Source organism: Etheostoma spectabile, chromosome 20 (genome assembly GCF_008692095.1).
Source record: "Etheostoma spectabile isolate EspeVRDwgs_2016 chromosome 20, UIUC_Espe_1.0, whole genome shotgun sequence".
Classification (NCBI taxonomy): domain Eukaryota; kingdom Metazoa; phylum Chordata; class Actinopteri; order Perciformes; family Percidae; genus Etheostoma; species Etheostoma spectabile.
In genome coordinates, this window is record NC_045752.1 from 19,280,441 (window position 1) to 19,302,620 (window position 22,180).

Below are 22,180 nucleotides of genomic sequence, written 5' to 3' on the forward strand. Positions count from 1 at the left end.
GGGGGGGGGTCAAAGGATTTAGTGAAAATAAATGTTTTGAGGTTTTTTGAACATGGGCAGGGATTGGTCAGAGTGGACGTGGAGTGGTAGACTGTTCCAGAGTGTGGGAGCATTGGCAGAGAAAGCCCTGACTCCAAAAGTCCGCAACCTGGTGCGGGGGGGTGTCCAGCAGGTCCTTGTCAGAGGACCGCAGGGAACGTGAATGAGTGCCAAACATAAGCCAAACGCAGTTTAAAATAACTAATCAGCAGTGAACTCCTCATAATCAACTAACAGAGTCACACTGAACTGGAGCATTTACAGACTGGAATACAGAACACAGCTAAGCAAACTTCTTACAGACTCGTTGAGTTCCATAAACCACAAGTGAAGCTTCATTTGTCCACCAGTCTACACAGTCAGTAACTCAATTTAAACTATGTAAAACGAGTGGAATCTTGATCTTAGATGCGGTAATGTTGTTCTGGAGAAACCCGTCTTGGCAGATGTCCTCTACTCACCACATGCCGGGCCTGGCTGGGCGAGGAGACCACCACGCTGTTACAGATGGCGAGAGCCAGGAAGAAGTCCGTGATGTAGGTGAGCTCCAGGCTGGACGGAGTCCCAGAGGAGCCGTCTCTCAGAGCCAGCTCCGGGGAGCAGAACCAGTTCAACTTCCTCACCAGCTCGGGGTCCGGGACCACGTCCTTCGCCTGGACACACAGTCACACAGAGGCGGCATGACATTATCCATCGTGGCTAAAGATACAAATTGCCGATTTCAGGAAAAATCACAAGGACTCAAATGCAATTTTCTAATTGCAAAAGCTGCGATAAAATAGATGACATTTAAGAAAATCAGAGTAGAAGAAAACAATTTTGCGACAAAATGTTTGTGCTGCATAATGTCATTTTTTGTCTCATTCATCTTGTGAGTTTGACCAGTTTTTTTTAATATTCAAGAAAAAAATAGATTCATAGTACTTATTTTCAATAAAGACATTCATTCAGAGTCAACTGCAATAGCTGTTTCTTTCTTAATTCTGGATGTGTACACAAATAATGGGTCTATGGTGTGTGTGTGTGTGTGTGTGTGTGTGTGTGTGTGTGTGTGTGTGTGTGTGTGTGTGTGTGTGTGTGTGTGTGTGTGTGTGTGAGTCTCACCACACGGCTGCAGAAGGCGTTGGTCCTTGGGTGGATGGGATTGGACAGATGCTCCTCCTCCTCCTCCTCCTCTGACTCAGCAGTGAGTGTGTGCAGGGACACCGAGCTGCGTTGGCAGCTGAGAGAGCGACAGCTCAGGGATTTGCCGCTGCAGCCCGACTTCAGCGTTACGGAGCGGCCCGCCTCCTCCTTCTTCTCCGCTTCGTATACCTCCAGCCTCCGAGCTGAAGGAGCGACACGGACACAGAGCATTTACAACACTTGGTTCCTTAAGCCTGTTATGGGTTACAGTTGGAATTGTTTGGACCTACTAGAGAAGTTGTGATCCCGATACAAGTCCTTTAACACTGGGTGTCTGCCAATACCCAGTCTGATCTAATACTTATGTTTACTGTTATGACTAGAGTCCGACCGAAAAAGAAAAAAAAATTCAGTGTTGCCAAAATCAGTGTTTTATTTTTGTAAATTTTCATTTATCAGAATCATTTATGATGACAAATAATTGACTCTGATAAATAAATATTTAAAAAATAATTATTTTTTTTTGTTAATGTGTTTTTGTTCAAAGAATTTTAAGTTTACCCGGTTACCCTTAGACCATTGGGACGTACCATTATATAAATGCTCTTTAAATACAAAGACTACCCGGCATGCTGAAATCCTATTTTTCACAAGTTTCTTCATTCAAAATTAATTAGGTAATTCCTCACTACTGTATAAAAGTGATACTACAAACTATATTAATTATGTCTGTAATATACAATATTAATATGTGACTGTCATACACTGTAACAGAGGTTGATGACAGTCTAAAAGCTATTTTCCACCGGGCGCGCTTGCCCTGCGTCCCCCCCGCCCCCAGCGAGCTACCACGGCCATTCAAGTCAAGACTAGTTATTCCACCAGCCGCTGAAGACACGCACCGGGTCTACTTTCACGCGACGCTGCGGGGCGCGTTATCAGTTCTCACCGTTTTCCTCATGAGGGTATTCCACTCCATAGATACTGCAGCGGCGGAACACCATCTTGTTCTCTGTCAGAGTTCCCGTCTTATCAGAGAACAGGTACTGGATCTGACCCAGGTCCTCGGTGATGTTGAGGGCCCGACACTGAATCCTGGAGTCCAGCTGCTTGTTGTACAGGTCCAAGTCGTTGTGGATGAAGTAGATCTGGCCCAGTTTCACAATCTCAATGGACACGTACAAAGAAATGGGGATCAGCACCTGATGGGACAAAGACGGGTTTCAACCAAGGGAAATGCAATGCATGACTTTTTTTTTAAATGTTTTTTGGTGGGATTTTTAGGCTTTTATTAGATAGGACAGCGTCAGACATGAAAGGGGCGAGAGAAGGGGAATGACACACAGCAAAGGGCCACAGGTCGAAATTGAACCCGCGGCTGCTACATTGAGAACTAAACCTCTGTATATGGGCGCATGCTCTACCAGGTGAGCTAACCAGGCGCCTAAATGTAAGAGCATTTTTAAAGACCATTATGAATAAAATGTAACATCTACGTATATACAGTACATATATATATAACGTATGATTTGACACTGATTGGCTCATTGCATGTTACGCCAACAACACACTTAATATTATTATTAAGACAAAGTACAACCCTTTTGAACCATGCGCCCGGCCCCTTTTTTTCGCCGTTATATTGGATTTGTACACGCCCTCAACGCACCTGCAGCAGGCGCTTCACGCCCTGTGCTCGTTTAAATAGGGCCCTACGTGTTTATTCATTTTCTAATGTCTGGGTATCCTGAAAAAGAAAAGTTGTAATAGATATCTGTATTTGCAACTAATAATGAGAATTTAATAAGAGTGCAAAATGCAACTGTTGACCTGGGACTGAAAGGATTTAGTGTCTACCTGCAGCACAATGATCATCGTCCAGAAGACGTAGAATCCAGCGAGGGCCGGAGACGTCTCCGTGTCGACCTGAAAGACAGGGTCTTTGAGGTTCTTCAGCCAGAGGCCGTGACCTGAAACACACAGAGACACCAGAGCTACTCATCACTCTGAGCAACTAAAGATGAAAGATGGACATGGTTCAATCCCCTTATGCCTCTTGGGCAATTACTTTATTGTTATTAATATTCCAAGTCTCTGACAACATTATGGAATAGATCCCTTCCGATATAGACCTTTAAAACCTCTTTGAGACCTTCCTGTTTACCCAGAAACAGCACTGAAGTCGCTAGCACTAAACCCACCAAACTCCATTTAAAAAAGCAATACATTTAGCGTGTATAGAGCCAACATATTTTCATATGTACATCGGTAAACTATGTGTTTATTTCAACCAAAACTAGAGTTGTGATGGTTGGAGAAGTGGAAAGACTGGCTCCCCAGTGGTCTACATGTTGTTTTACACCGTCAGATATACGCAGTGGTGGAAGAATTATTCAGATCCTGTATTGCAAATATTGCTTAAGTAAACGTCTGTGACTATCATCAGGGCAATGTGCTTGAAGTATTAAAAGTAAAAGTACTTAATGCAGAAAAATCCTCACATTTCAGAAACTGGGAATTTTCCAAACAGTTCTGTCAATCAAGTAAGTGTTTACTGGTCTAATCATTTCAGCTGGACTTGTAGGCCTGAATATTGTTGGGTAGTTTAATTTGAAATTTCTTTTATAAACAACACATGTTTGTGTGCAAACATTTTAATATGCAAAGTAACTAATAACTAAAGCTGTCAAATAGTAAAAAGTACAATATTTCTTTCTGAGATGTAGAAGCAGAAAGGGGCATGAAACAAAAAGACTCAAGTACCTTAAATGTGTACTTGGGTGTATTTAATTCAATTCAATTCAATTTTATTTATAGTATCAATTCATTACAAGAGTTATCTCAAGACACTATACAGATAGACCACACTCCAGAATTTACAAGGACCCAACAGTTCTAATAGTTTCCTCCAGAGCAAGCAACAGTGCGACAGTGGCGAGGAAAAACTTCCTTTCAGGCAGAAACCTCTGTTACATTCCACCACTGGTGTTCATAGCGGTGCTGGGAAGTGAGATTTGTGTTGGTACACACCTATAGCAGCAGTCAGACACATGATGATGAGCAGGAGCACACACCACAGGATGTCTGTGTTCAGATGCTTTTCCAGCTGGCTGCGCTTGTACCTCGGCCCGCTGTTGTTCATCATGGCTTTAGTCTCATGACCTGAGTCACACAGGGAGAGAAGAACAGACAACACATGCTCAGTTATACACAACCAGTTACATCAGCAACGCTGAAAATGTAGCAGCGGTATAAATAACGTGCAGGGTTTCCCCCAGTGTTTCGCCAGCCTGGTGGCCCTCCAGGCTTAAAGGGGAACTTCCATTTTTCCTTTTCAACCTGGACCCTACTTTCCTATGTTTTTGTGTCTAAGTGACTGATGGGAACAACAATCTTTGACACTGGTCCAGTATTAAGTTTAATTTACAGTGGTGCTGATACGTTTATGAACCCATGCTATAGTTGACTAAAAAGAGGAATAAAAAAAAAATCATCTTTTGGAAATTGATCTTTATGTCTTAATTAAAAAAAATAGGAAAAATCAAACCTTTAAGGACTACAATTTTATTAGGACTAAGTCAAAATAAACTGCTGTCTGTGTGTTGTGGTGTGTGTGTGTGTGTGTGTGTTGTGTGTGTGTGTGTGTGTGTGTGTGTGTGTGTGTGTGTGTGTGTGTGTGTGTGTGTGTGTTCATGGTAATGAAGGATCATGTCACCCAGTGCAACAGTGTGACTCCATGATGTGTATTAACAACAGTGGAGCTCTGTGGCAAAGAGGCGGCTGTGATACACACACATGATAAGTTGTTAGCTGGATTGGAAAACCCGGGGCCAACTGGTTATGAAACCGGGCCCAGAAGAGCTCGCTTTCTGACAATTATTTTCATTGTCGATTATTTTCTGTATAAATAAATCAGTTGTTTGGTCCCTAAATGTCTTGTTTTATCCACCGCTCAAAGATTTCACTGTCACAGAGGAGAGAAGAAACTAAAACCGATACTTTTTCACAAAAAACATGACTCAAAATGCTCAATGGTGTTTTAAGCCCCCAACTTCAAGGCACCTAACCCTTACCCTAACCCTAATCATTGCCTAATCCTAGTGCCTCGAAGGTGACATTTGGAGGCTTAAAAACACCAAACACCACTCAAAACAATCAATGGATTATCAAAATAGCTGGACATTAATTTAACAGTTGAAAACTAATTGATTCATCTTTGAAGCTCTAGCATCTTATATCACTTGCTGTTGACCAAGATTAGCGGTGCCGCATCGAAAAGTAGTAACCTTTGTTGTATTTCTAGCCGTTTACATGATATTTGTAAGACTTCTTGATGAGGACTATCCCATTCTCTCTAGAATTATGCTTCTCTGACGAAGAGAAGCGTGTTTTGAGTAACCGTAGGTAGCAAATGTTAGCAGATGAGCCTACATATACACCAGCAAATGCTGTGGGCAGGGCTTATATTACAAAACCTGTCATAACTCATATCTCTTGAACACTTTGTGCTATGGTAAAGTTGGTGTATATGGGTGGAAGTGTAGCAGCAGCATCAAACTATAAAGGAATGCATGTCATTCTAGGCATGTGTGAATGTCCTTCACATATCTCGAGATCCATTTGTCAAATCAACTTTAGACTTGGCAGGTGTACTACTGAGAAGGGAGAGGAATGTTGAGTGGGAAGTCGATCGGATGTGCTCATGGGGGCCAAACAAGAACCTCTTCCATCTTTTATAGGTTCCTTGGAGCCAAGCAATCAGGACACGGACAGGCACACTTTCCAAACATGCACTGCAATAGTAAATTCAAAACACAGTAACCTGCTCTACAATAATGCAAGGTCAAAAGGTTGGTCTCATCAGTACTTGCTGTAAACAGCAGTAACATTGGCAGATAGTTTCAGTCCTAATCAATTAAAGAGCTCATATTATTCTCATTTTCAGGTTCATAATTGTATTAAGAGGTTGTCCTAGAATAGGTTTACATGGTTTCTAGGGCGTGGGGAAAAAATCAATCCAGCACAGTATTGCTATGTTTTCAGTGGCAATACTGCATTGATACACAGACGCCAAGTATCGATCTTTTATTGTATATGTGTTGGTCAGTTTGTCCCATTTTGCTGAAATAAAATTGAAGTGAGATTAACAAACTGAGAAATTTATCTTTTGAGATAAAACAGACAAAGTTTCCTTTTGGGAACATCATCATCATAAGTTGGAAAAAAAGTTTATAAAATGCAATATATTGCAGAATATTGCAATAATATCGTATCGTGGCGTAAGTATCGTGATGATATTGTATCGGGAGGCGTCTGGTGATTCCTACCCCTAATGGTTTCAATTTAAAAAAACACCATATTTTTGTTGTACTACATATTGCTGCAGCTCCTCTTTTCCCCCTGTGTGTTGAGCTCTCTGTTTTAGCTACAGAGTGAGACATCTCACTTCTGTTCCACCTTTGTTGGGAGTTGCACATGCGCAGTACCTAGGTAAGGACTACTAGCCAGTCAGAAGCAGAGTATGAGGGCCCTGACAGTACCTAGGTAAGGACTACTAGCCAGTCAGGAGCAGAGTATGAGGGCCCTGACAGTCCCTAGGTAAGGACTACTAGCCAGTCAGGAGCAGAGTATGAGGGCCCTGACAGTACCTAGGTAAGGACTACTAGCCAGACAGAAGCAGAACAGGGCGGGCCCTGACAGGCAAGCTGTTGTGATCCAAAACAAACCTGCTGTAGCCGTTAACCATGGCTACAGCTCAGCCGTACATGTTCGAACCTGAGTCTGTTCCCCAGAGTAAATCATTTTGGGGTGGAGTTTGGGCTTTTTCATTCTGTAAACCTATAACATGCACACAAAGTAAGATATATAACACAATAAAGGAAAGGGGAAAATGCCAAAAAAGCAAAATATGACCACTTTAAGAAACACAAAATGCTGAATTTTGATCCACAACCGTTCATTTATGTACATGATGTGCCTAAACCTATTCAATCAATGAAAGGGTTGCATTATTGTCTAATGGTTAAATGATCTTCTAGTAATTTAACAGTTCCAGATGCCTGGAGCATAGCTCAGAGAATGCCACGGCTGAAGGATCGGTGTCATGTTTACACTGTATACTGTACTTATGGCCACCTTCCTTTCTTCTTTACAGTCTGCGGGCAAAATTTGCATCGTGTGTGTGTGTAAAATACCTGCACATAGTTCGTTGGTGGCTTCCACTCATCTGACTGGTTCCACTTGTATTATCTCTACTCAGAACAGTAACATAAGGAGCTAGGGTTCATTTACACTTTTATCAGATTACAGTACATTTGAAACAGATAGTCTGTTAAAACCGATATGCTCTGGCTCTCCTGTAGATTGCAAACAAGCGCACCATACACACACATATTGAGCCCCTATAGGTCCCTACTCTTCCTCTCAGTCACCTTACTGGCTGCTACATGTAATGTGTTTAAAAAGGCTGCTACAAGGAGAGAAAAACATGTTTAGTAAAAAAAACACATATAAGTAATACAGAAGCTATAATGGCACAGCGGTAGGTAGGAGAGGGTGTGAGACTCTAAGCAGGGCTCAGAATACTTTTTTTCTGGTCCATGTCACTTTTAAAAGTGTGGTGTAGGCGTATTTGTCCTTTTTTTCCCTCTGCACATCTATCACAGCTGGATGCGTCCAAAAGAAATCAACCACTGAAATTATTGATTTTTCTTCAAATATGACGAAAATTATCAATGTGTTATAACATCATTTGAACTGACTTTCCCTTTCATTTAAAAAAAAAAATAGACTTGTAAATCTGAATTTGTTAGATTTTGACATATGCAGTATTTGTCACACATAAGTTTTAATGAAATGTTTTGTCTACTGAGGTTTTTATTGTGTAGTCATTCCATGCTTAAGCCTTAAACATGCTGAGTCACCTTCTCTCACAGTGATCTTCCATGTCAGAGGCTCAGTCATGGTTAAAGGTGGAGAACTGGCTTCTTAGAACATGAAACATGAGGTGGTCACATGTAATGTGTAATAATAATAATTTATTATTAACTTATCTGCATCGAGCATTGAATTGTTCTAGAGAGAATCGCGATCAGTTATTTTGCCCACCCCTATCGGTTTTCTTGTCATGCCACAAACTTGGAACCAGACCAAGATTTAAGACACCAGAGTCCATTTGAACCGGACCACCGCACAATAAAAGGTGGGTTCAGACTGACAGCAATGCAAATCCATCCAAAGTCCATGCAAAGATGCAAGTGGACGTGAAAGTCGTTACTGTTGTGGATGTTCTTAGATTTGCTAAAGTTAAAGTAGTAGATTAAAATAGGACTGTAAGAGATTAAAAAAAGTGTTACATCACATCAGCTGTCTGCAGTGAACAGACTGCACAAACCAGTCCACGGGAACCCATGTGCACGAGTAAAGTGGGTACAAATTGACTTGTGTGTTCAAACTGTAATCATCATTAGGACGACACTTGCAGGCTTATCTTTCAAATAGTTGATGTATTCCTCAAACTGAAAGCTCACTGAGTGTGGTGATTAGGCCCGATGGGACTGGTTACTGGTCACATGTTATGTAAGTGATGCTGTGCTCCTACCAGCGTAGACCACCATGCCCACCACAGTCTCAGTGTTGCGGATGGTGCAGCTTCTCAACAGGAGGTTGTTGTTATGGAGGCCGACGCGAACCCCACCGGGGTGCTCCCTGCGGAACAACACACACACACACACACACACACACACACACACACACAACACACACACACACACACACACACACACACACACACACACACACACACACACACACACACACACACACACACACACACACACACACACACACTTTTATTTTATACCGAAGCCCATTTCATACAATGTGTTTCACACAAAACAATTATGAACAAAATTAAAGAGGAGGTATTCAGAGCCTTTACTTAAATAAACCTACTAATACCACACTGTAAAAAAACTTTGTTACAAGCAGAAGTCCTGCATTGAAAATGTTACTTAAGTGAAAGTATTAAAAGTAAAAGTACTCAATGCAGAAACATCCTCAGATTTTAGAAAGTGTAAAGGATCCAAACTGTTGTGTGTTTAATGGTCTGATCATTTCAGCTGGACATGTAGGCCGTTATATTGTTGAGTGGTTTAATTTACTGTATAATAACGTCCTATTTTATAAACTACATGTGTTTTGTGTGCAAATATCTTAATGTGTAAAGTAACTAAAGCTGTCAGATGAATGTAGTGGGGGGGGGGGGGAGAGACAGATAAAGATATCTAGGCAAGCTAGCCATAGGCCTGAAATTATATATATATATATGTACAGTGTATACTGTATAACTGTATATTCTTTGCAAATTCTGCACTAAACCCATTCAGCCTTTTTTTTTTTGCATGTAAAATATGTTTTTCTGTATTTACTGTTTATTTAGGCCCCGAGCACGAAAGTGCTAGACCCCAACAGTACCTTGTACGTAAAGTGCGAGGAACCTAATGTTGTTGTATGGATTATTATTATTATTATTATTATTATTATTATTGCTATCACTGCTATGCCCTGCAGTGCAGTGCCCTGCTATGCCCTGAACTACTAAAGCTACTATTTCTAGTCAAAGTTCCATTATCTTTATTGTGACTGTTGCCACTGAGCATCACCCCCCCAACCGGCCCCGTCAGACTCCACCTACATACCAAAAGCCTGGGTCTGTCCCAGGTTTCTTCCTAAAAAAGAATTTTTCCTCGCCACTAAAAGCTTGCTCTTGGGGGGTTTACTAGAATTGTTGGGTCTTTGCAAATTATAGTGTGTGTTCTAGACCTACTCTATCTGTAAAGTGTCCTGAGATAACTCTTGTTATGATATGATACTACATGAAATTGAATTGAAATTATTATTACGGACCGAGCACGAAAGTGCAAAAGGAAAAATGGAGCCGTCTCTTGTTTCTAAACTGTGTAAATGTAACATGCAACATATATACATTTGACTCTCCTTCTGGGTGCTTGCTTTTAGTTTCAGAGGCGTATTAGAAGTATTTTGGTTTGTGTTTGCTTATATGATGATGGCCGCGCCCACCTCCGACGCACATATTACCCAAGTAGGTCCCTACATGGTTCACGATATGATAAACACTATATAAGGAGTAGAGATTGAAAAAGATAAGATAAGATAATTTGTTTATTAGTCCCCAATGGGGAAATTACTGTACTGCACTCTGTGTACACACTTTTTGGTAGTACTCACACACAGGCCTGAAATACACACACATGCTCAGGACCTATACATGCACTATAAATGGAGAGATGTCAGAGTGAGTGGGCTGCCAGCTGAACCAGCGCCCTGAGCGGTCGGGGGGGTACGGTGCCTTGCTCAAGGGCACCTGGCAGTGCCCAGGAGGTGAAGTGGCATCTCTCCAGCCACCAATCCACACTCCCAACTTTTTGGGTCCATACGGGGATTTGAACCATTGAGTGAATGAGGGAGCGGTTTTGAACACAGCTGATGTCATAGTAAAGGAATGTCGCCCCTTAATGATTTTTTTGTTTGAATGAACAATGGCGAATACAAGAAGACAGTATTCAAGGCTAATATCTACACTACTGATCCCACACTATACTGTATATCAATCTCATGGCACACAGTGTACTTCAGTGTATGATGAAGGTGAAAAGGAACTCACATGTAACCCCTGAACCGGCTGAGTTCATTGTTGGGGTTCTCACACTCAACACGACAGTGGAAACTCTCGAGGGAGAACTCCCTTCCCTGGAAACACACACACAAACACAACACATCCAATCAAAACCTGACGATACGTACACGTAAGTAGTAGATCCCTTCATGTGTCGCAAGGCACTTTCTGACATCAGACATATGATACAAACAAATAGTCCCTACAGACACCGGCAGACATAACATGAAGAACATACACCGCAGACTACAATACCCTATACACCCTTAGGTATGACCAGGCCAGCTGGACATCTGGCTGATTTTGACTGATGTAAGGCTTGTATGGCTTGGTACAAAAGAGAATTCTTTTACCTAGAATCATTTTTGTTTCTTTACCGTTTTACCCATAATTCACCTAAATATTTTCTGTTCCCACGGTGACAACATCATACCCATTTCCATAGAAACAGAGCAAAGGCAGAGAATGCATAAAATCCATGTTATTTTTCACGACATATTGTCTCTACAATCTATCTGCCTAGAAACTAGTTTTTGAAAAACTGAAAGATATTTCATTTTTAAATATTTTTGTTTAATCTCCATATCTATTAGACTTGACGTTAAAGACAGTCTCAATTATTTCCTTTGAGATTATAAATTAGTATTTTCTTTGCACTTCTGTGTAATGTATTTTTCTTTACAAGCAAGGGCAGCTAGGCCAGATGTATCCGTTAAGGTCAATACACTGATGGACATTTTATGTACTTCTTTAAAAAAATAGAATAATTGTCAGACTCACTGACCGACATGTGCATTTCCCTTAGAAAACAAGGAGTTTTTTTAGAAATGTCGACATTCTCGACATTGTGATAACATAATGTCTCACCATATATTGTCTGTAGAAGTATATTATTCAACTTTGGATTCTGTTAAAGACAAAAAAGGTTGCAATATTTCATACTACGTTTACGCCACCCGGGGACTGCACATCCCCCTTCCTGGGGTGCCACTGGCCATTATCCCCATCACTCTGCTTACTAGGAGACATATCAACAATCAACCCGAACAAAACAAACAGATGAGCAGGTGGCACCTTGTATAGTAGCCTCGGGCACCGGAGCATGAATGTGGTGCCTGTAGAATGCTTTGATTGCTCGCTAACACTAGAAAAAGCATTACTTGAATACAAATACATAAATGCTGTCCATTTACCAATTATCCTCCTAAACTGGAACTCAAGGAACACTAAAAACATATACTGTCATACATATAAAATGTATCCGCTGGCTTTCACAAACAGACCCACACTCCATGTGGTCATGGCTCATTACATTTTTACGACCCTGATTCCATTAGTCTTCCATTGGTTTTGCCTGACCACCAATCGTAATTTGAAAACATTTATATTTGTATCAATACTTACACAAACATTACATTTTCATCTACTGTAAATATACAGATGGACACACACACACACACACACACACACACACACACACACACACACACATACATCGACAGAACAAGCCATAGTGGCAAATACAATGCTGCTTTAAAAACCAAAGCTAATCATTAAAAAAGATTTAACACATAATTCTTTATGTTGTCAGAGGTGTCCCCTGTTTGAAGGTGATACATCTAATAGAGTTCTTGATGGAGATGTTTTGATATCATTACATATTTAGTACCTGTGCTTATTACATTTGGCCTTTGTTCAGTTTACAGATTACATTTGTTATAGAAGAGGGGATCTTACTTTTTATCATTACCATTAATACCTTTAATAGGACGGTTAAAAAGATTGCTCTATGTTGAAAGTTACATTGGCGATAAGAATTGCATTTGAAGAAACTTTTTTGGTTTACATGTAATAATGTAAAAATCATTTTAAATGGTTGCGGGTCCTTGGGAAACAGAAATTGCAAATGTATCCATGCATACAAAGTTAAAGCTTTAGTGCGTAACTTTTTCATATGACGGAACATCTGTTACATTCACGCCATAGCCAAATGAGTTGCTACAAAGCTAATTAAGCTCCACACAGCTCTCTCTGTATTTCTCAGTATGACTATCTTCAGAAGATTGTGGCGTCCGGTGACTTTCCCGCGCAGATTGAGTGAAGATAACCAACTCTCTGAAGAGTACATCATGTTTTTTTAATCCTCTGAGTCATCCTTGGCTACTAGCAACTGTGTGGAGGAGGGGTGGGGGTGCGTGCGCTGAAGGCTTGTGTCATGTGGACGCGCCAACAGTTTTGTTGTTGTTACTTAGAATCCCTCATGGGGGCAACAGAAACTACGCACTATAGCTTTATTGAAAAGACAAGTTAGCTATTAATCTACTTTGTGTATTATTACCTGCAATGGGAGGTCTGAAACCACCTGTCTCTGTTTCAGGTTGGTCTCTCCGTCCAGGTTGGCGGTCTCAATGTAGCAAACCCCACGCGGGTCAGAGGAATACAGCAGCAGCATGTCAGCTGGGATGATTTCATTACAGGACAGACGCACAAAGTCTCCAACTCGCACATCCTTCCAGCGCTGGACAATGTAGGCGTTCTGCTTGCTATGGACAGAAGAATACGTCTCAGGCAAATGATCAAATACTGAGAAAAACATGAGGTTATTGTACACATTGACACACTGATATTACAAAAAACATCCAGAGTGGTTTGTTTTGTGAGGCTTAACTAGCAATAAAGGCTTACTTTTTTCTTTATTGAACAGAGTACAGAGCAATCCCGGACAGTGGTAGAAATGCACAATTAGTACTGCACTTAAGTAACATTTTGAGGGACTTCACTTGATTATTTCCATTTATGCTATTTTATACATGTACTATGCTAAATTTCAAGTTGCTATGTGGTAATCAAAGCATGTAAAATAGTCTCCACACAGATAAGAAGGGCCTCCATCTCATTCTCAGTGAGCAAAGGGAAATTTTGGGTCATGCAGCATTCAACATCCTCAACACAGCTTAAAGACACTGACGGTTACTTGCTTGACTCGATTTTTTAAGGGAATTATAGCTGCGTACCTTGTTTTAATTTGTGGTGTGGAATTTTTCTGTAACTGTTGCTGTTGTCATGTTTTATGTTTGTCATGTATACCTTGATGTGATTTGATGCCTGCTGCAGATCAAATAGCCTTCGGGATAATAAGGTTAAAGTTTGAAGTTTAAGTTGTGCAAACATGATGCAAATAAAAAAGGGCCCTTGATAGAGCCTTGGAAAACACCGCAGAAGACAATAGAGGAAGAAAGATGACAATTATAAGTTAACCCGATCTATACTGCTGCTAGGAATTACACCACTGCAAGACGCTGAATGCCTACTGCACTGTAACAAATGCCACAGAGAGGTCCAATTACTTTAAAATGGCATATACGCATGGCACACAAAGACAGCATTAAGTCATTTTTTTAACATTTGACAGACTATATTATGGATCCTGAAACCTGAAAGGAATTTGTCCAAAATGTTGTCTTGATTTAAAAGTTGTTGTATGAAGATAACTTTTTCACAAACGTTGGTTGGAAGAAGTTATTTGATAATTTACTAATTGTGATGATCTTCTAATGCACGAATAAACAGGGACTTACAGAGAGGTGTGTTCAAGTGCATTCCGGGCGTGCTGGTATTACAGGGAGATGTGTTCAGGTGCATGCTGGGCGTGCTAGTCTTACAGGGAGGTGTGTTCAGGTGCATTCTTGGCATATTGCAATCTTGAAGCAGCGGGAAGTGATCGCGCCATTGACCAACAAAAACCTGTTCTAAAGTCAACAACGCAGCGTTTCATTGTTATTTTAACAGCAGATTTGTAAAATGCGCCTAGGGTTATGCACAGCGCGCACACACACTCTGCTTGTTACACACACAGGGATGTGCGATAGCACACACACATGCAAAAGATAACAAATAAAAATATTACGATGCAAATTCTAATAGCAATACGCCAAGGTACAAACACGCCAGGCTTTGAAAGGGAATGGGAGATGACCTCTGATTGGTTTATTGAATGTTACACCCAAAACATATCTCTGACTTAATGAAGACACTAAGTACAACCCTTTTGACTGACAGGTATTATTCAAACATACCGTGGGTACAATAAGTGGTTAATTATTACAGTCAGTCTAACTGTCAAACCATTTCCAGGCACGGCAGAGGAATCACTGTAACTATTCAGATATGTACTGTACATGTTCATGAGGTTCTCCAAAACTAACTACTTTGTTTTGTTTTTTAAATACAATACAAAGACATAATGCTGTGCAATTCTATTAATAGGTTACCACAGAGTGGTGGATGTCATGCATGGCTTCTGACAGAAAATAAACAGTGTAGTAGTGAAAACAGCGCAGGAGCTAATGTGCTGCTGGATCAGGATATAAGTAATGCTTTAAATACAGATACGTCGCCCCCAAAAAAGAGATTATGATTGGGGAAGGTTTTCACAAATGAGCAGGGTCTTTTCTTATCTTCTTCTTTCTACTGTTTTTAATATTTAGATTTGGATGTTGGATTTCAGATCAACCTATTTTATGTAGTGTGGATGGACAGCATAGGCATAATCCCAGGGAGGTCGGGGCCCCCCTAAGGGGCCACCTAAGGGTTGTCCGCTCCCTAGAAATATCATTTAAACTGTGGATGGTAAATAACATCATGATGTATACTTAAAATATCTGTGTAAATAGCCTAAAAAATGCTAGTAAGATCAGAAACATTTTGATCCCCCCGCCCCCTTGCCTCACAGTGGTTTGGTCCACTGCCTGCTGTACGTTACCCATCTGCACTCAACTTACATTGGGTAACAGGGTAACAGGAATGTAGTAAGTAGGCTTGTTTAACAGCTTGTTGGATAGAAATGCACCACTACAACCAATGTTAACACGGCGATAGGCCTAACATTATGTGTGTGAACTGATTTTAGGGTTAATATTAAAGATCTACAGTTGTGTCGGGCTCAATATGATGTTAAGTGGCAGATCAGTGGGTTTGTTGCAGTTAAATATATATCCTCTGTCCCAGATTAATCCTAATATGTATGTGGAGGATGCAAGATCATTTTGTAATTATAACATAACACGTGGTGAACTTATGAACCTAACTTATATTTAGACACCTGACGTTAAAGATTTGTGTTGTTGTTGCCCAGATAAAATGACAAAGAAAAAAAACAGACATGGGATTATTTTTCAGTACAGCTAAATGCCAAGTAAGTACAATAAGTCCTAATATCAATACAATTTGGTAACATCTTTTTAAGAATGGGTGCTAATGGAAATACTAATGTCACTATGTCACAGGAAAAGGAGACAGAAAGAACTGACGAACAGGGAGACCAGGGACAGTCAGGTGTAGAGTCTCAGGTAAGGAACAGGGAGACCAGGGACAGTCAGGTGTAGAGTCCCAGGTAAGGACAGGGAGACCAGGGACAGGCAGGTGTAGAGTCTCAGGTAAGGAACAGGGGACCCGAGACAGTCAGGTGTAGAGTCTCAGATAGGAACAGGGAGACCAGGACAGTAGGTGTAGAGTCCCGTAAGGACCAGGGAGACCAGGGACGTGTAGAGTCTCAGGTAAGGACCAGGGAGACCAGGGACGTGTAGAGTCTCAGGTAAGGAACAGGGAGACCAGGGACGTGTAGAGTCTCAGGTAAGGAACAGGGAGACCAGGGACAGTCAGGTGTAGAGTCTCAGGTAAGGAACAGGGAGACCAGGGACAGTCAGGTGTAGAGTCTCAGGTAAGGAACAGGGAGACCAGGGACAGTCAGGTGTAGAGTCTCAGGTAAGGACCAGGGAGACCAGGGACAGTCAGGTGTAGAGTCTCATTTCTGGAGGTGTGTGGCTTTAAGGGTTATCAGATGAGCTTTACCAGTGGCTCACTAATTTACATTATGATCAGCTAATTTAACAAGTGTACAAAAGCGTTGTATTTCTTTTAAATGGGGACACTTGTTCAAAATAATTCATTATGTTTTAAGGTATTTTTGTGGCTTGATTGTAAACTTAAAAATAAAAAAAATGGTTTTAAAGAAGAATATTTTGATCAATTCAGCCAGCTTTTTATTGAATCAAAAGAAACACTGAAAAGAAGGACAATGGTGCAGTCTCCGTGCTACACTAACGATAATAATAATATTAATATTAATAATAAGGCTTTCCGCTGCGTACACATTTCCTCTACAAGTATAATTGTGGCTGTATTATTTTAGATCAGAATCACGCCCATGATGGACAGTTGCCTTTTCAGTTTCTCTTTTGAAAACTTTTGAACTACTATTTTATTGCCATTATATTTGGCTTTCCTAGGACACGCTTTAAAAGTGTGTTTTCTTATTTAGACTGTTATTGCACTTTATTATAAACTAGTTCATGCACACAATTAATCTAAATGAATCTAAATCAGTATAAATGAATACGTTATCAAAAGTGTCTTATAACACCCTTATAGAACAACTTAACATTATAATTAAACTGTGACTGAACACAGTAGCAGTCCGTTTCCCTGAACGAGAAAACGTATCAAGAGTTATGGTGCATTATTTACAGAATTAATGTGCAAATGCTTCAGGGTTGATTTGCATCATTTGCATCTCTGCTACCACATCACTTGTGCCGACAACATCTGTGAGAGAAAGATCAGAGCTCAAACAGGGGCGCGCACAACTGAGTCACAACTATCTCTCTTGGATAACACTACAGTAAAGAAAAGGTCATCTCCATTGTTGGTTGTTGCCACAACAAACTCGACTGAAAGCAACATTTAACCCTACCTGCTGTAAACATGGCAGAGAAGGCTGTTGATCGACTGATCTGATTGAAACCTGCGGTAGTCTTCCCAGATATCCTTGGCCGCCGTCACTGACAGCACCAGTATGATTGGAGCCAGAGCGATCTGTGGCTGGAAGGCCTCCACAACGGGAACAAAGTTCAGAGCAGCGAGGAAGATGAAGTAGACATTGGCCAAGCGATGGAGCTGCTCAAACAGATTCTTGGGCAGGAAGGAGAGGAGAGAATACTTTGTGGTCCGGATCTTGTTGCCTTTATACAACTTCCGAAGTTGACTCAGTTCCTCATCATCTGTGAAGGAAGGTACTACCGTCCTTTTCTTCCGCAGGCGCTCCTTGGTAAAGTTAAGACGGGACGGATGTTCTAAGCTATACATGAGTCCACTGCTCCAGTGGATTCAGATCTGCCTGCCAGGTTTATGTCTCCCCGTAGAAGCCTTACCTACCTGCAACCGTCTAATTGTAATTTTTCTTCCACGTTCAAACAGACCATTCTGATGTTGGATATTGGATATTTGCCTGTCCCTACAGATATGAACATGACAGGCAATGGGGAAATGGAAGGATAGACAGATAGACCGAGGCATTACCTTGGCGACGGAATTCACCGCCACTCCTCTAAAGGGCACTCACACTGTAAACAAACTCAAGGTTCAAGTCTAACAACTGCCTTAAAAGGCGGATTATGGAATCAGATATATGAGAAAAGAGGGTCAAGGAGCAGCAGCAGGCATTGTGCGGTATTGAGTTCCTGGCAGTCCTTCGAGATCAGAGCAGTGGACAGCTTCATATATCTAACAGTGAAATTGAACAGCTTAGTTTAACGCTTCCTGATAATATATATGTTCGTTCTAGCATACTGGAATGATGGCTCTTCTAAAATGACTGACATAAAAACACCAAACAGTTACGCCAAGTTACTTTAATTCTTATATTTTTTACCTGTCTTATTCTGTTTTAGCTGTGTTTATATTCTCTTTGATGGATGTCTTTAAGTGTTTTATCCAAAGCTCTTTGAATTGCTTTTTTGCTGAAATGGACTATACAAACAGGGCTGCCTGGCCTTGCCTTGCCTACAAAATTGTTTTACTAAATCCCTTTTGGAGGACACAAAATGGCTGCCTGAATTACTAACAACATCATTTCCATTCCAGTCTATCCTTTTTTTATTGTTTTCATAATACTAGAACTACAACTTTGTGGTTGCATGCCTCCACCAACCAGTGTTGCAGTTTATATCCATGTCTGTCCAGACTTACATGACACACTGTATGTAGTGAAGACTTTGGAAGAATTTAATAAAAAAGGAATTAAGTGTGTTTGTTGGATGCTTCACACACATCTTCAACCCGGCGGCACAGAAGATCTATAGAATCGCCACAGTCTCAAACCTCAGTCTGGTCCAAATGTCGACAGACACCACCAACGACCATCAGGAGACATCCCAACCCACACAGAAACCATCATCCTGTCCTTAGACTGTATAATTTGCTACACAAAATCCATTCCTTATACAGGTGCATGTTCACGTAGCCACTAGTATAGGCGTTGTCTTCATGCTTCAGACCATTCAAGCAAACTCTTCTGTAGCTAAACTGATCCCCTCATCACACATACAGTACACTAACTTTTTATTTTTTAATAATGTATACTTTATTAGTCCACCAAGGGGAAATTTAGTGCACTAAAACCCCACTACTGCTTCATCAGAAGCTGCAGTTTGAACCTTTGCTTTAGCCGACACCCGCTGCTGTGTCCTGAAGAAAATCACCTAAACACCATTACATCTGAGGTTTAAATTATAAACGATGCAGCCTGCAAACGTGGTTTTAGATCAAGAGCTTTCCATTATGAAGGTACATTTCTGCAACTCAAAACATTTTATTAATTTTTGAATTTTTCATCTTACGAAGGCAACTCTATCACAAGTAAATAAAGAAAAACGGATTCAATTTTGTGTGCATACATATAAAAGGTCCATCAGTCACAGTGTATCTGACTCCAGAAAGAAGAGCTTGCTGCATTAGTTCATGACAGACATGTAGGAACTAATGCAAGTCCGAGGAAGAAGATCACAGAAGACTATCAAAGGAGTAAGATTCCTACTGCAATTTTAATGTGAGCTAATTCATTTGAAAGAGAATTGATAATGCAGTATATAGACAGGGTCAATATTGTAGGCGTGAAATGTTCTATATTTGATTCACAGTATATTTCTTTTAAAAGGTCCTATGACTAGGGGAGGGAATTACCAGACGCCTCCCGATACGATATCCTCGCGATACTTATGTTACGATACGATATTATTGCGATTTTAAACATATTGCAATATTCTGCGATATATTGCAATTTATAACCGTTTTTCCAACTTCTAATTTTTCCCAATTTCGAATGATGTCCCCAAAATGAAACTTTGTCAACATCTGTTTTATATCAAAAGATAAATTTCTCTGTTTGTTCATATCACATCAATTTTATTCCACCCTATCTGTAAATTATAGATTGTGGTCTAGACCTACTTTATCTTTAAGGTGTCCTGAGATGATGTCTATTTTGTATTGAAATCTAAGTAAAATGGAATTGAAATCAAATTGAAAATGGCGTTTGTCCTTGGAGATGGCCCATAAGCTGACAGAGGTTCACTCACCCGCAGAACACTCGCACTACACTGTTGTTGACCTTCTTGTCGAACAAGTAGCGTCTGTAGTCTTCCAGGGCATCTTTGATGGCGATAACAACGAGAACCACCAGCAGAGGAATCATGGTAATTTCCTTTTGAAAGGCTTCAACAACCGGCACCCAGTTCAGTAACACCACGAACAGGAAGTAGAGGTTGGCAACCCTACAAAGGAAGGCCACAGCAGCAAATTAGGACACAGAAACTAAAAATGTACAAGAGAAGGTGTGGAAGTGCAACCAAGTGCTATGATCCATTTCCATTGGTGTACTACCAGACCAGCATGCACCTCCTGCCTGTCTGTCTGTCGGCTGGGTCACCACTTTGGTTGGGACTGAAATATCTCTACCCTGTTAAACTGATGGCCATGAAAGGCATGGCATTTAGAAAACTATAGACAAATAAAATATACTAGCTCTTTCTACCCAAATTACACACTCCATAGAACATTCAAAACTAAACCAACTTGCAATGGATCATGGGGCAGTGAATCCCTCAAAGAATACACTGGCTCCTTTAATGTGAACCTAACGTGAACCGCAGACAACAGTCAGAAAAAAAAGATAACTCTGAAATAGGAAAAAACTCCACTTTGTTGAGGGTTGTTTAGTCTGTGTTTTGGGTGTACTCCATCTGAAAGACACAAAAGGAGCACTGCCTGGAGGACGGTGTGCAACCCAGGTCTTTGGTTGGAGGGTGTAGAGATTTCTTTTTTCTTTTTCTTTTTTATCCTAAAGGCAACACTGGATTAGGGTAGACAAATGCAACGTTTGGTGGTATGTCAGTGTTTACCATGGATGTGTTTGCTACTGTTGCCGGGCAGCTCATTCATTATTATTACATTCCATATAGCCGATGCTTTTATCCAAAGCAACTTACTATTGCTATATTTCAGAGGTTGCACGCCTCTAGAGCAACTAGGGGTTAGGTGTCTTGCTCAGGGACACATTGGATGATGTATTGCAGTGGGAATCGAACACAAAGATGTGTCATATCCACTGCACCACCATCCCCCCCAAACAGCTCACTTTGCTTTACTTCTGCTCTCCGTCCTGCGCAAAAAACTTCGGTTAATCCAAATCACCAAAGACTCCACAGACTGACCTTTCAACAGAGACTTTAAGAAAGTAGTTCAAAAGAAACGGAACGGTATCTCAGTTAATCTCAAAGACAGCTTGATGAGACACTGATCTCGCTTCTGTGATACAGGCTAGGGGTGTAAATCACACGTTTTATCACGATATGACAAATCGATAATTTGTACAATAAGTTTTATTAAACTCACAAAGTCTGCCACAATACGATTTTCAATTGCCTTCAGACACATGAACCCATTTAACTCAATTCATGGAGTGTATTTTTACAAAAAGCAGCTAAAATATGATTTAACTTTTTCATTACCAGTGTTGGGAGTAATGTGTTACAAAAGTAACGCAATTACAGTAATGTATTCCTTTTTGCTGTAACGCAGTAATATGCTCATTATCAACTCATTCCTACATACATTGGGCAATATTATACACGTTACAATCTCAGTAATGCGAGTTCCAAAGCATTTTAAGCCAGCGTTTAGTGGCGTTTGTTTCTTAAGAATTCACCAACACTGCGAATCGTTTCAGCAGAGAAAAAAAAAGGTTGTGAGTTTTATTTCCTGTTGCTGAAATTTAATGGTTGAGATAACTTCAGAGACAGATACATTTGCGAGATGGACATCATTTTCCAGGAGTTATGACGCTGCTTCGAAGCAAGCTGGTTGTCCCGTCACTGTTCCCATGCAGAGCCAGAAACGGAGACAGTCCGGACAACATCTGTGTCCCAACAGAGGAAGGTCCAGACAACATCTGTGTCCCAACAGGTAACGGTACGGACAACATCT

The 22,180-nt window shown here is 40.7% G+C and overlaps 1 protein-coding gene across 2 annotated transcripts in view; it reads right to left on the bottom strand.

Moving 5' to 3' along the window:
* atp10d (ATPase phospholipid transporting 10D) overlaps window positions 1–22,180 on the bottom strand; it is a 41,648-nt gene that overhangs the window by 14,120 nt on the left and 5,348 nt on the right. The window contains exons 3-11 of one of the 2 annotated variants that reach the window (XR_004326851.1): window positions 20,275–20,466; window positions 13,200–13,404; window positions 10,850–10,935; window positions 8,765–8,871; window positions 4,195–4,326; window positions 3,022–3,134; window positions 2,114–2,366; window positions 1,144–1,367; window positions 501–692 (exon numbers count right to left, since the gene is read on the bottom strand). Coding sequence is in view for 1 of the 2 variants with exons in the window: in XM_032499809.1 (XP_032355700.1) it covers window positions 501–692; window positions 1,144–1,367; window positions 2,114–2,366; window positions 3,022–3,134; window positions 4,195–4,326; window positions 8,765–8,871; window positions 10,850–10,935; window positions 13,200–13,404; window positions 20,275–20,469 (1,507 nt within the window). In the remaining variant the exon portion in view is untranslated. Of the gene's footprint in view, window positions 1–500; window positions 693–1,143; window positions 1,368–2,113; window positions 2,367–3,021; window positions 3,135–4,194; window positions 4,327–8,764; window positions 8,872–10,849; window positions 10,936–13,199; window positions 13,405–20,274; window positions 20,470–22,180 lie in introns of both variants that reach the window. The other variant, XM_032499809.1, reaches the window with a different exon arrangement.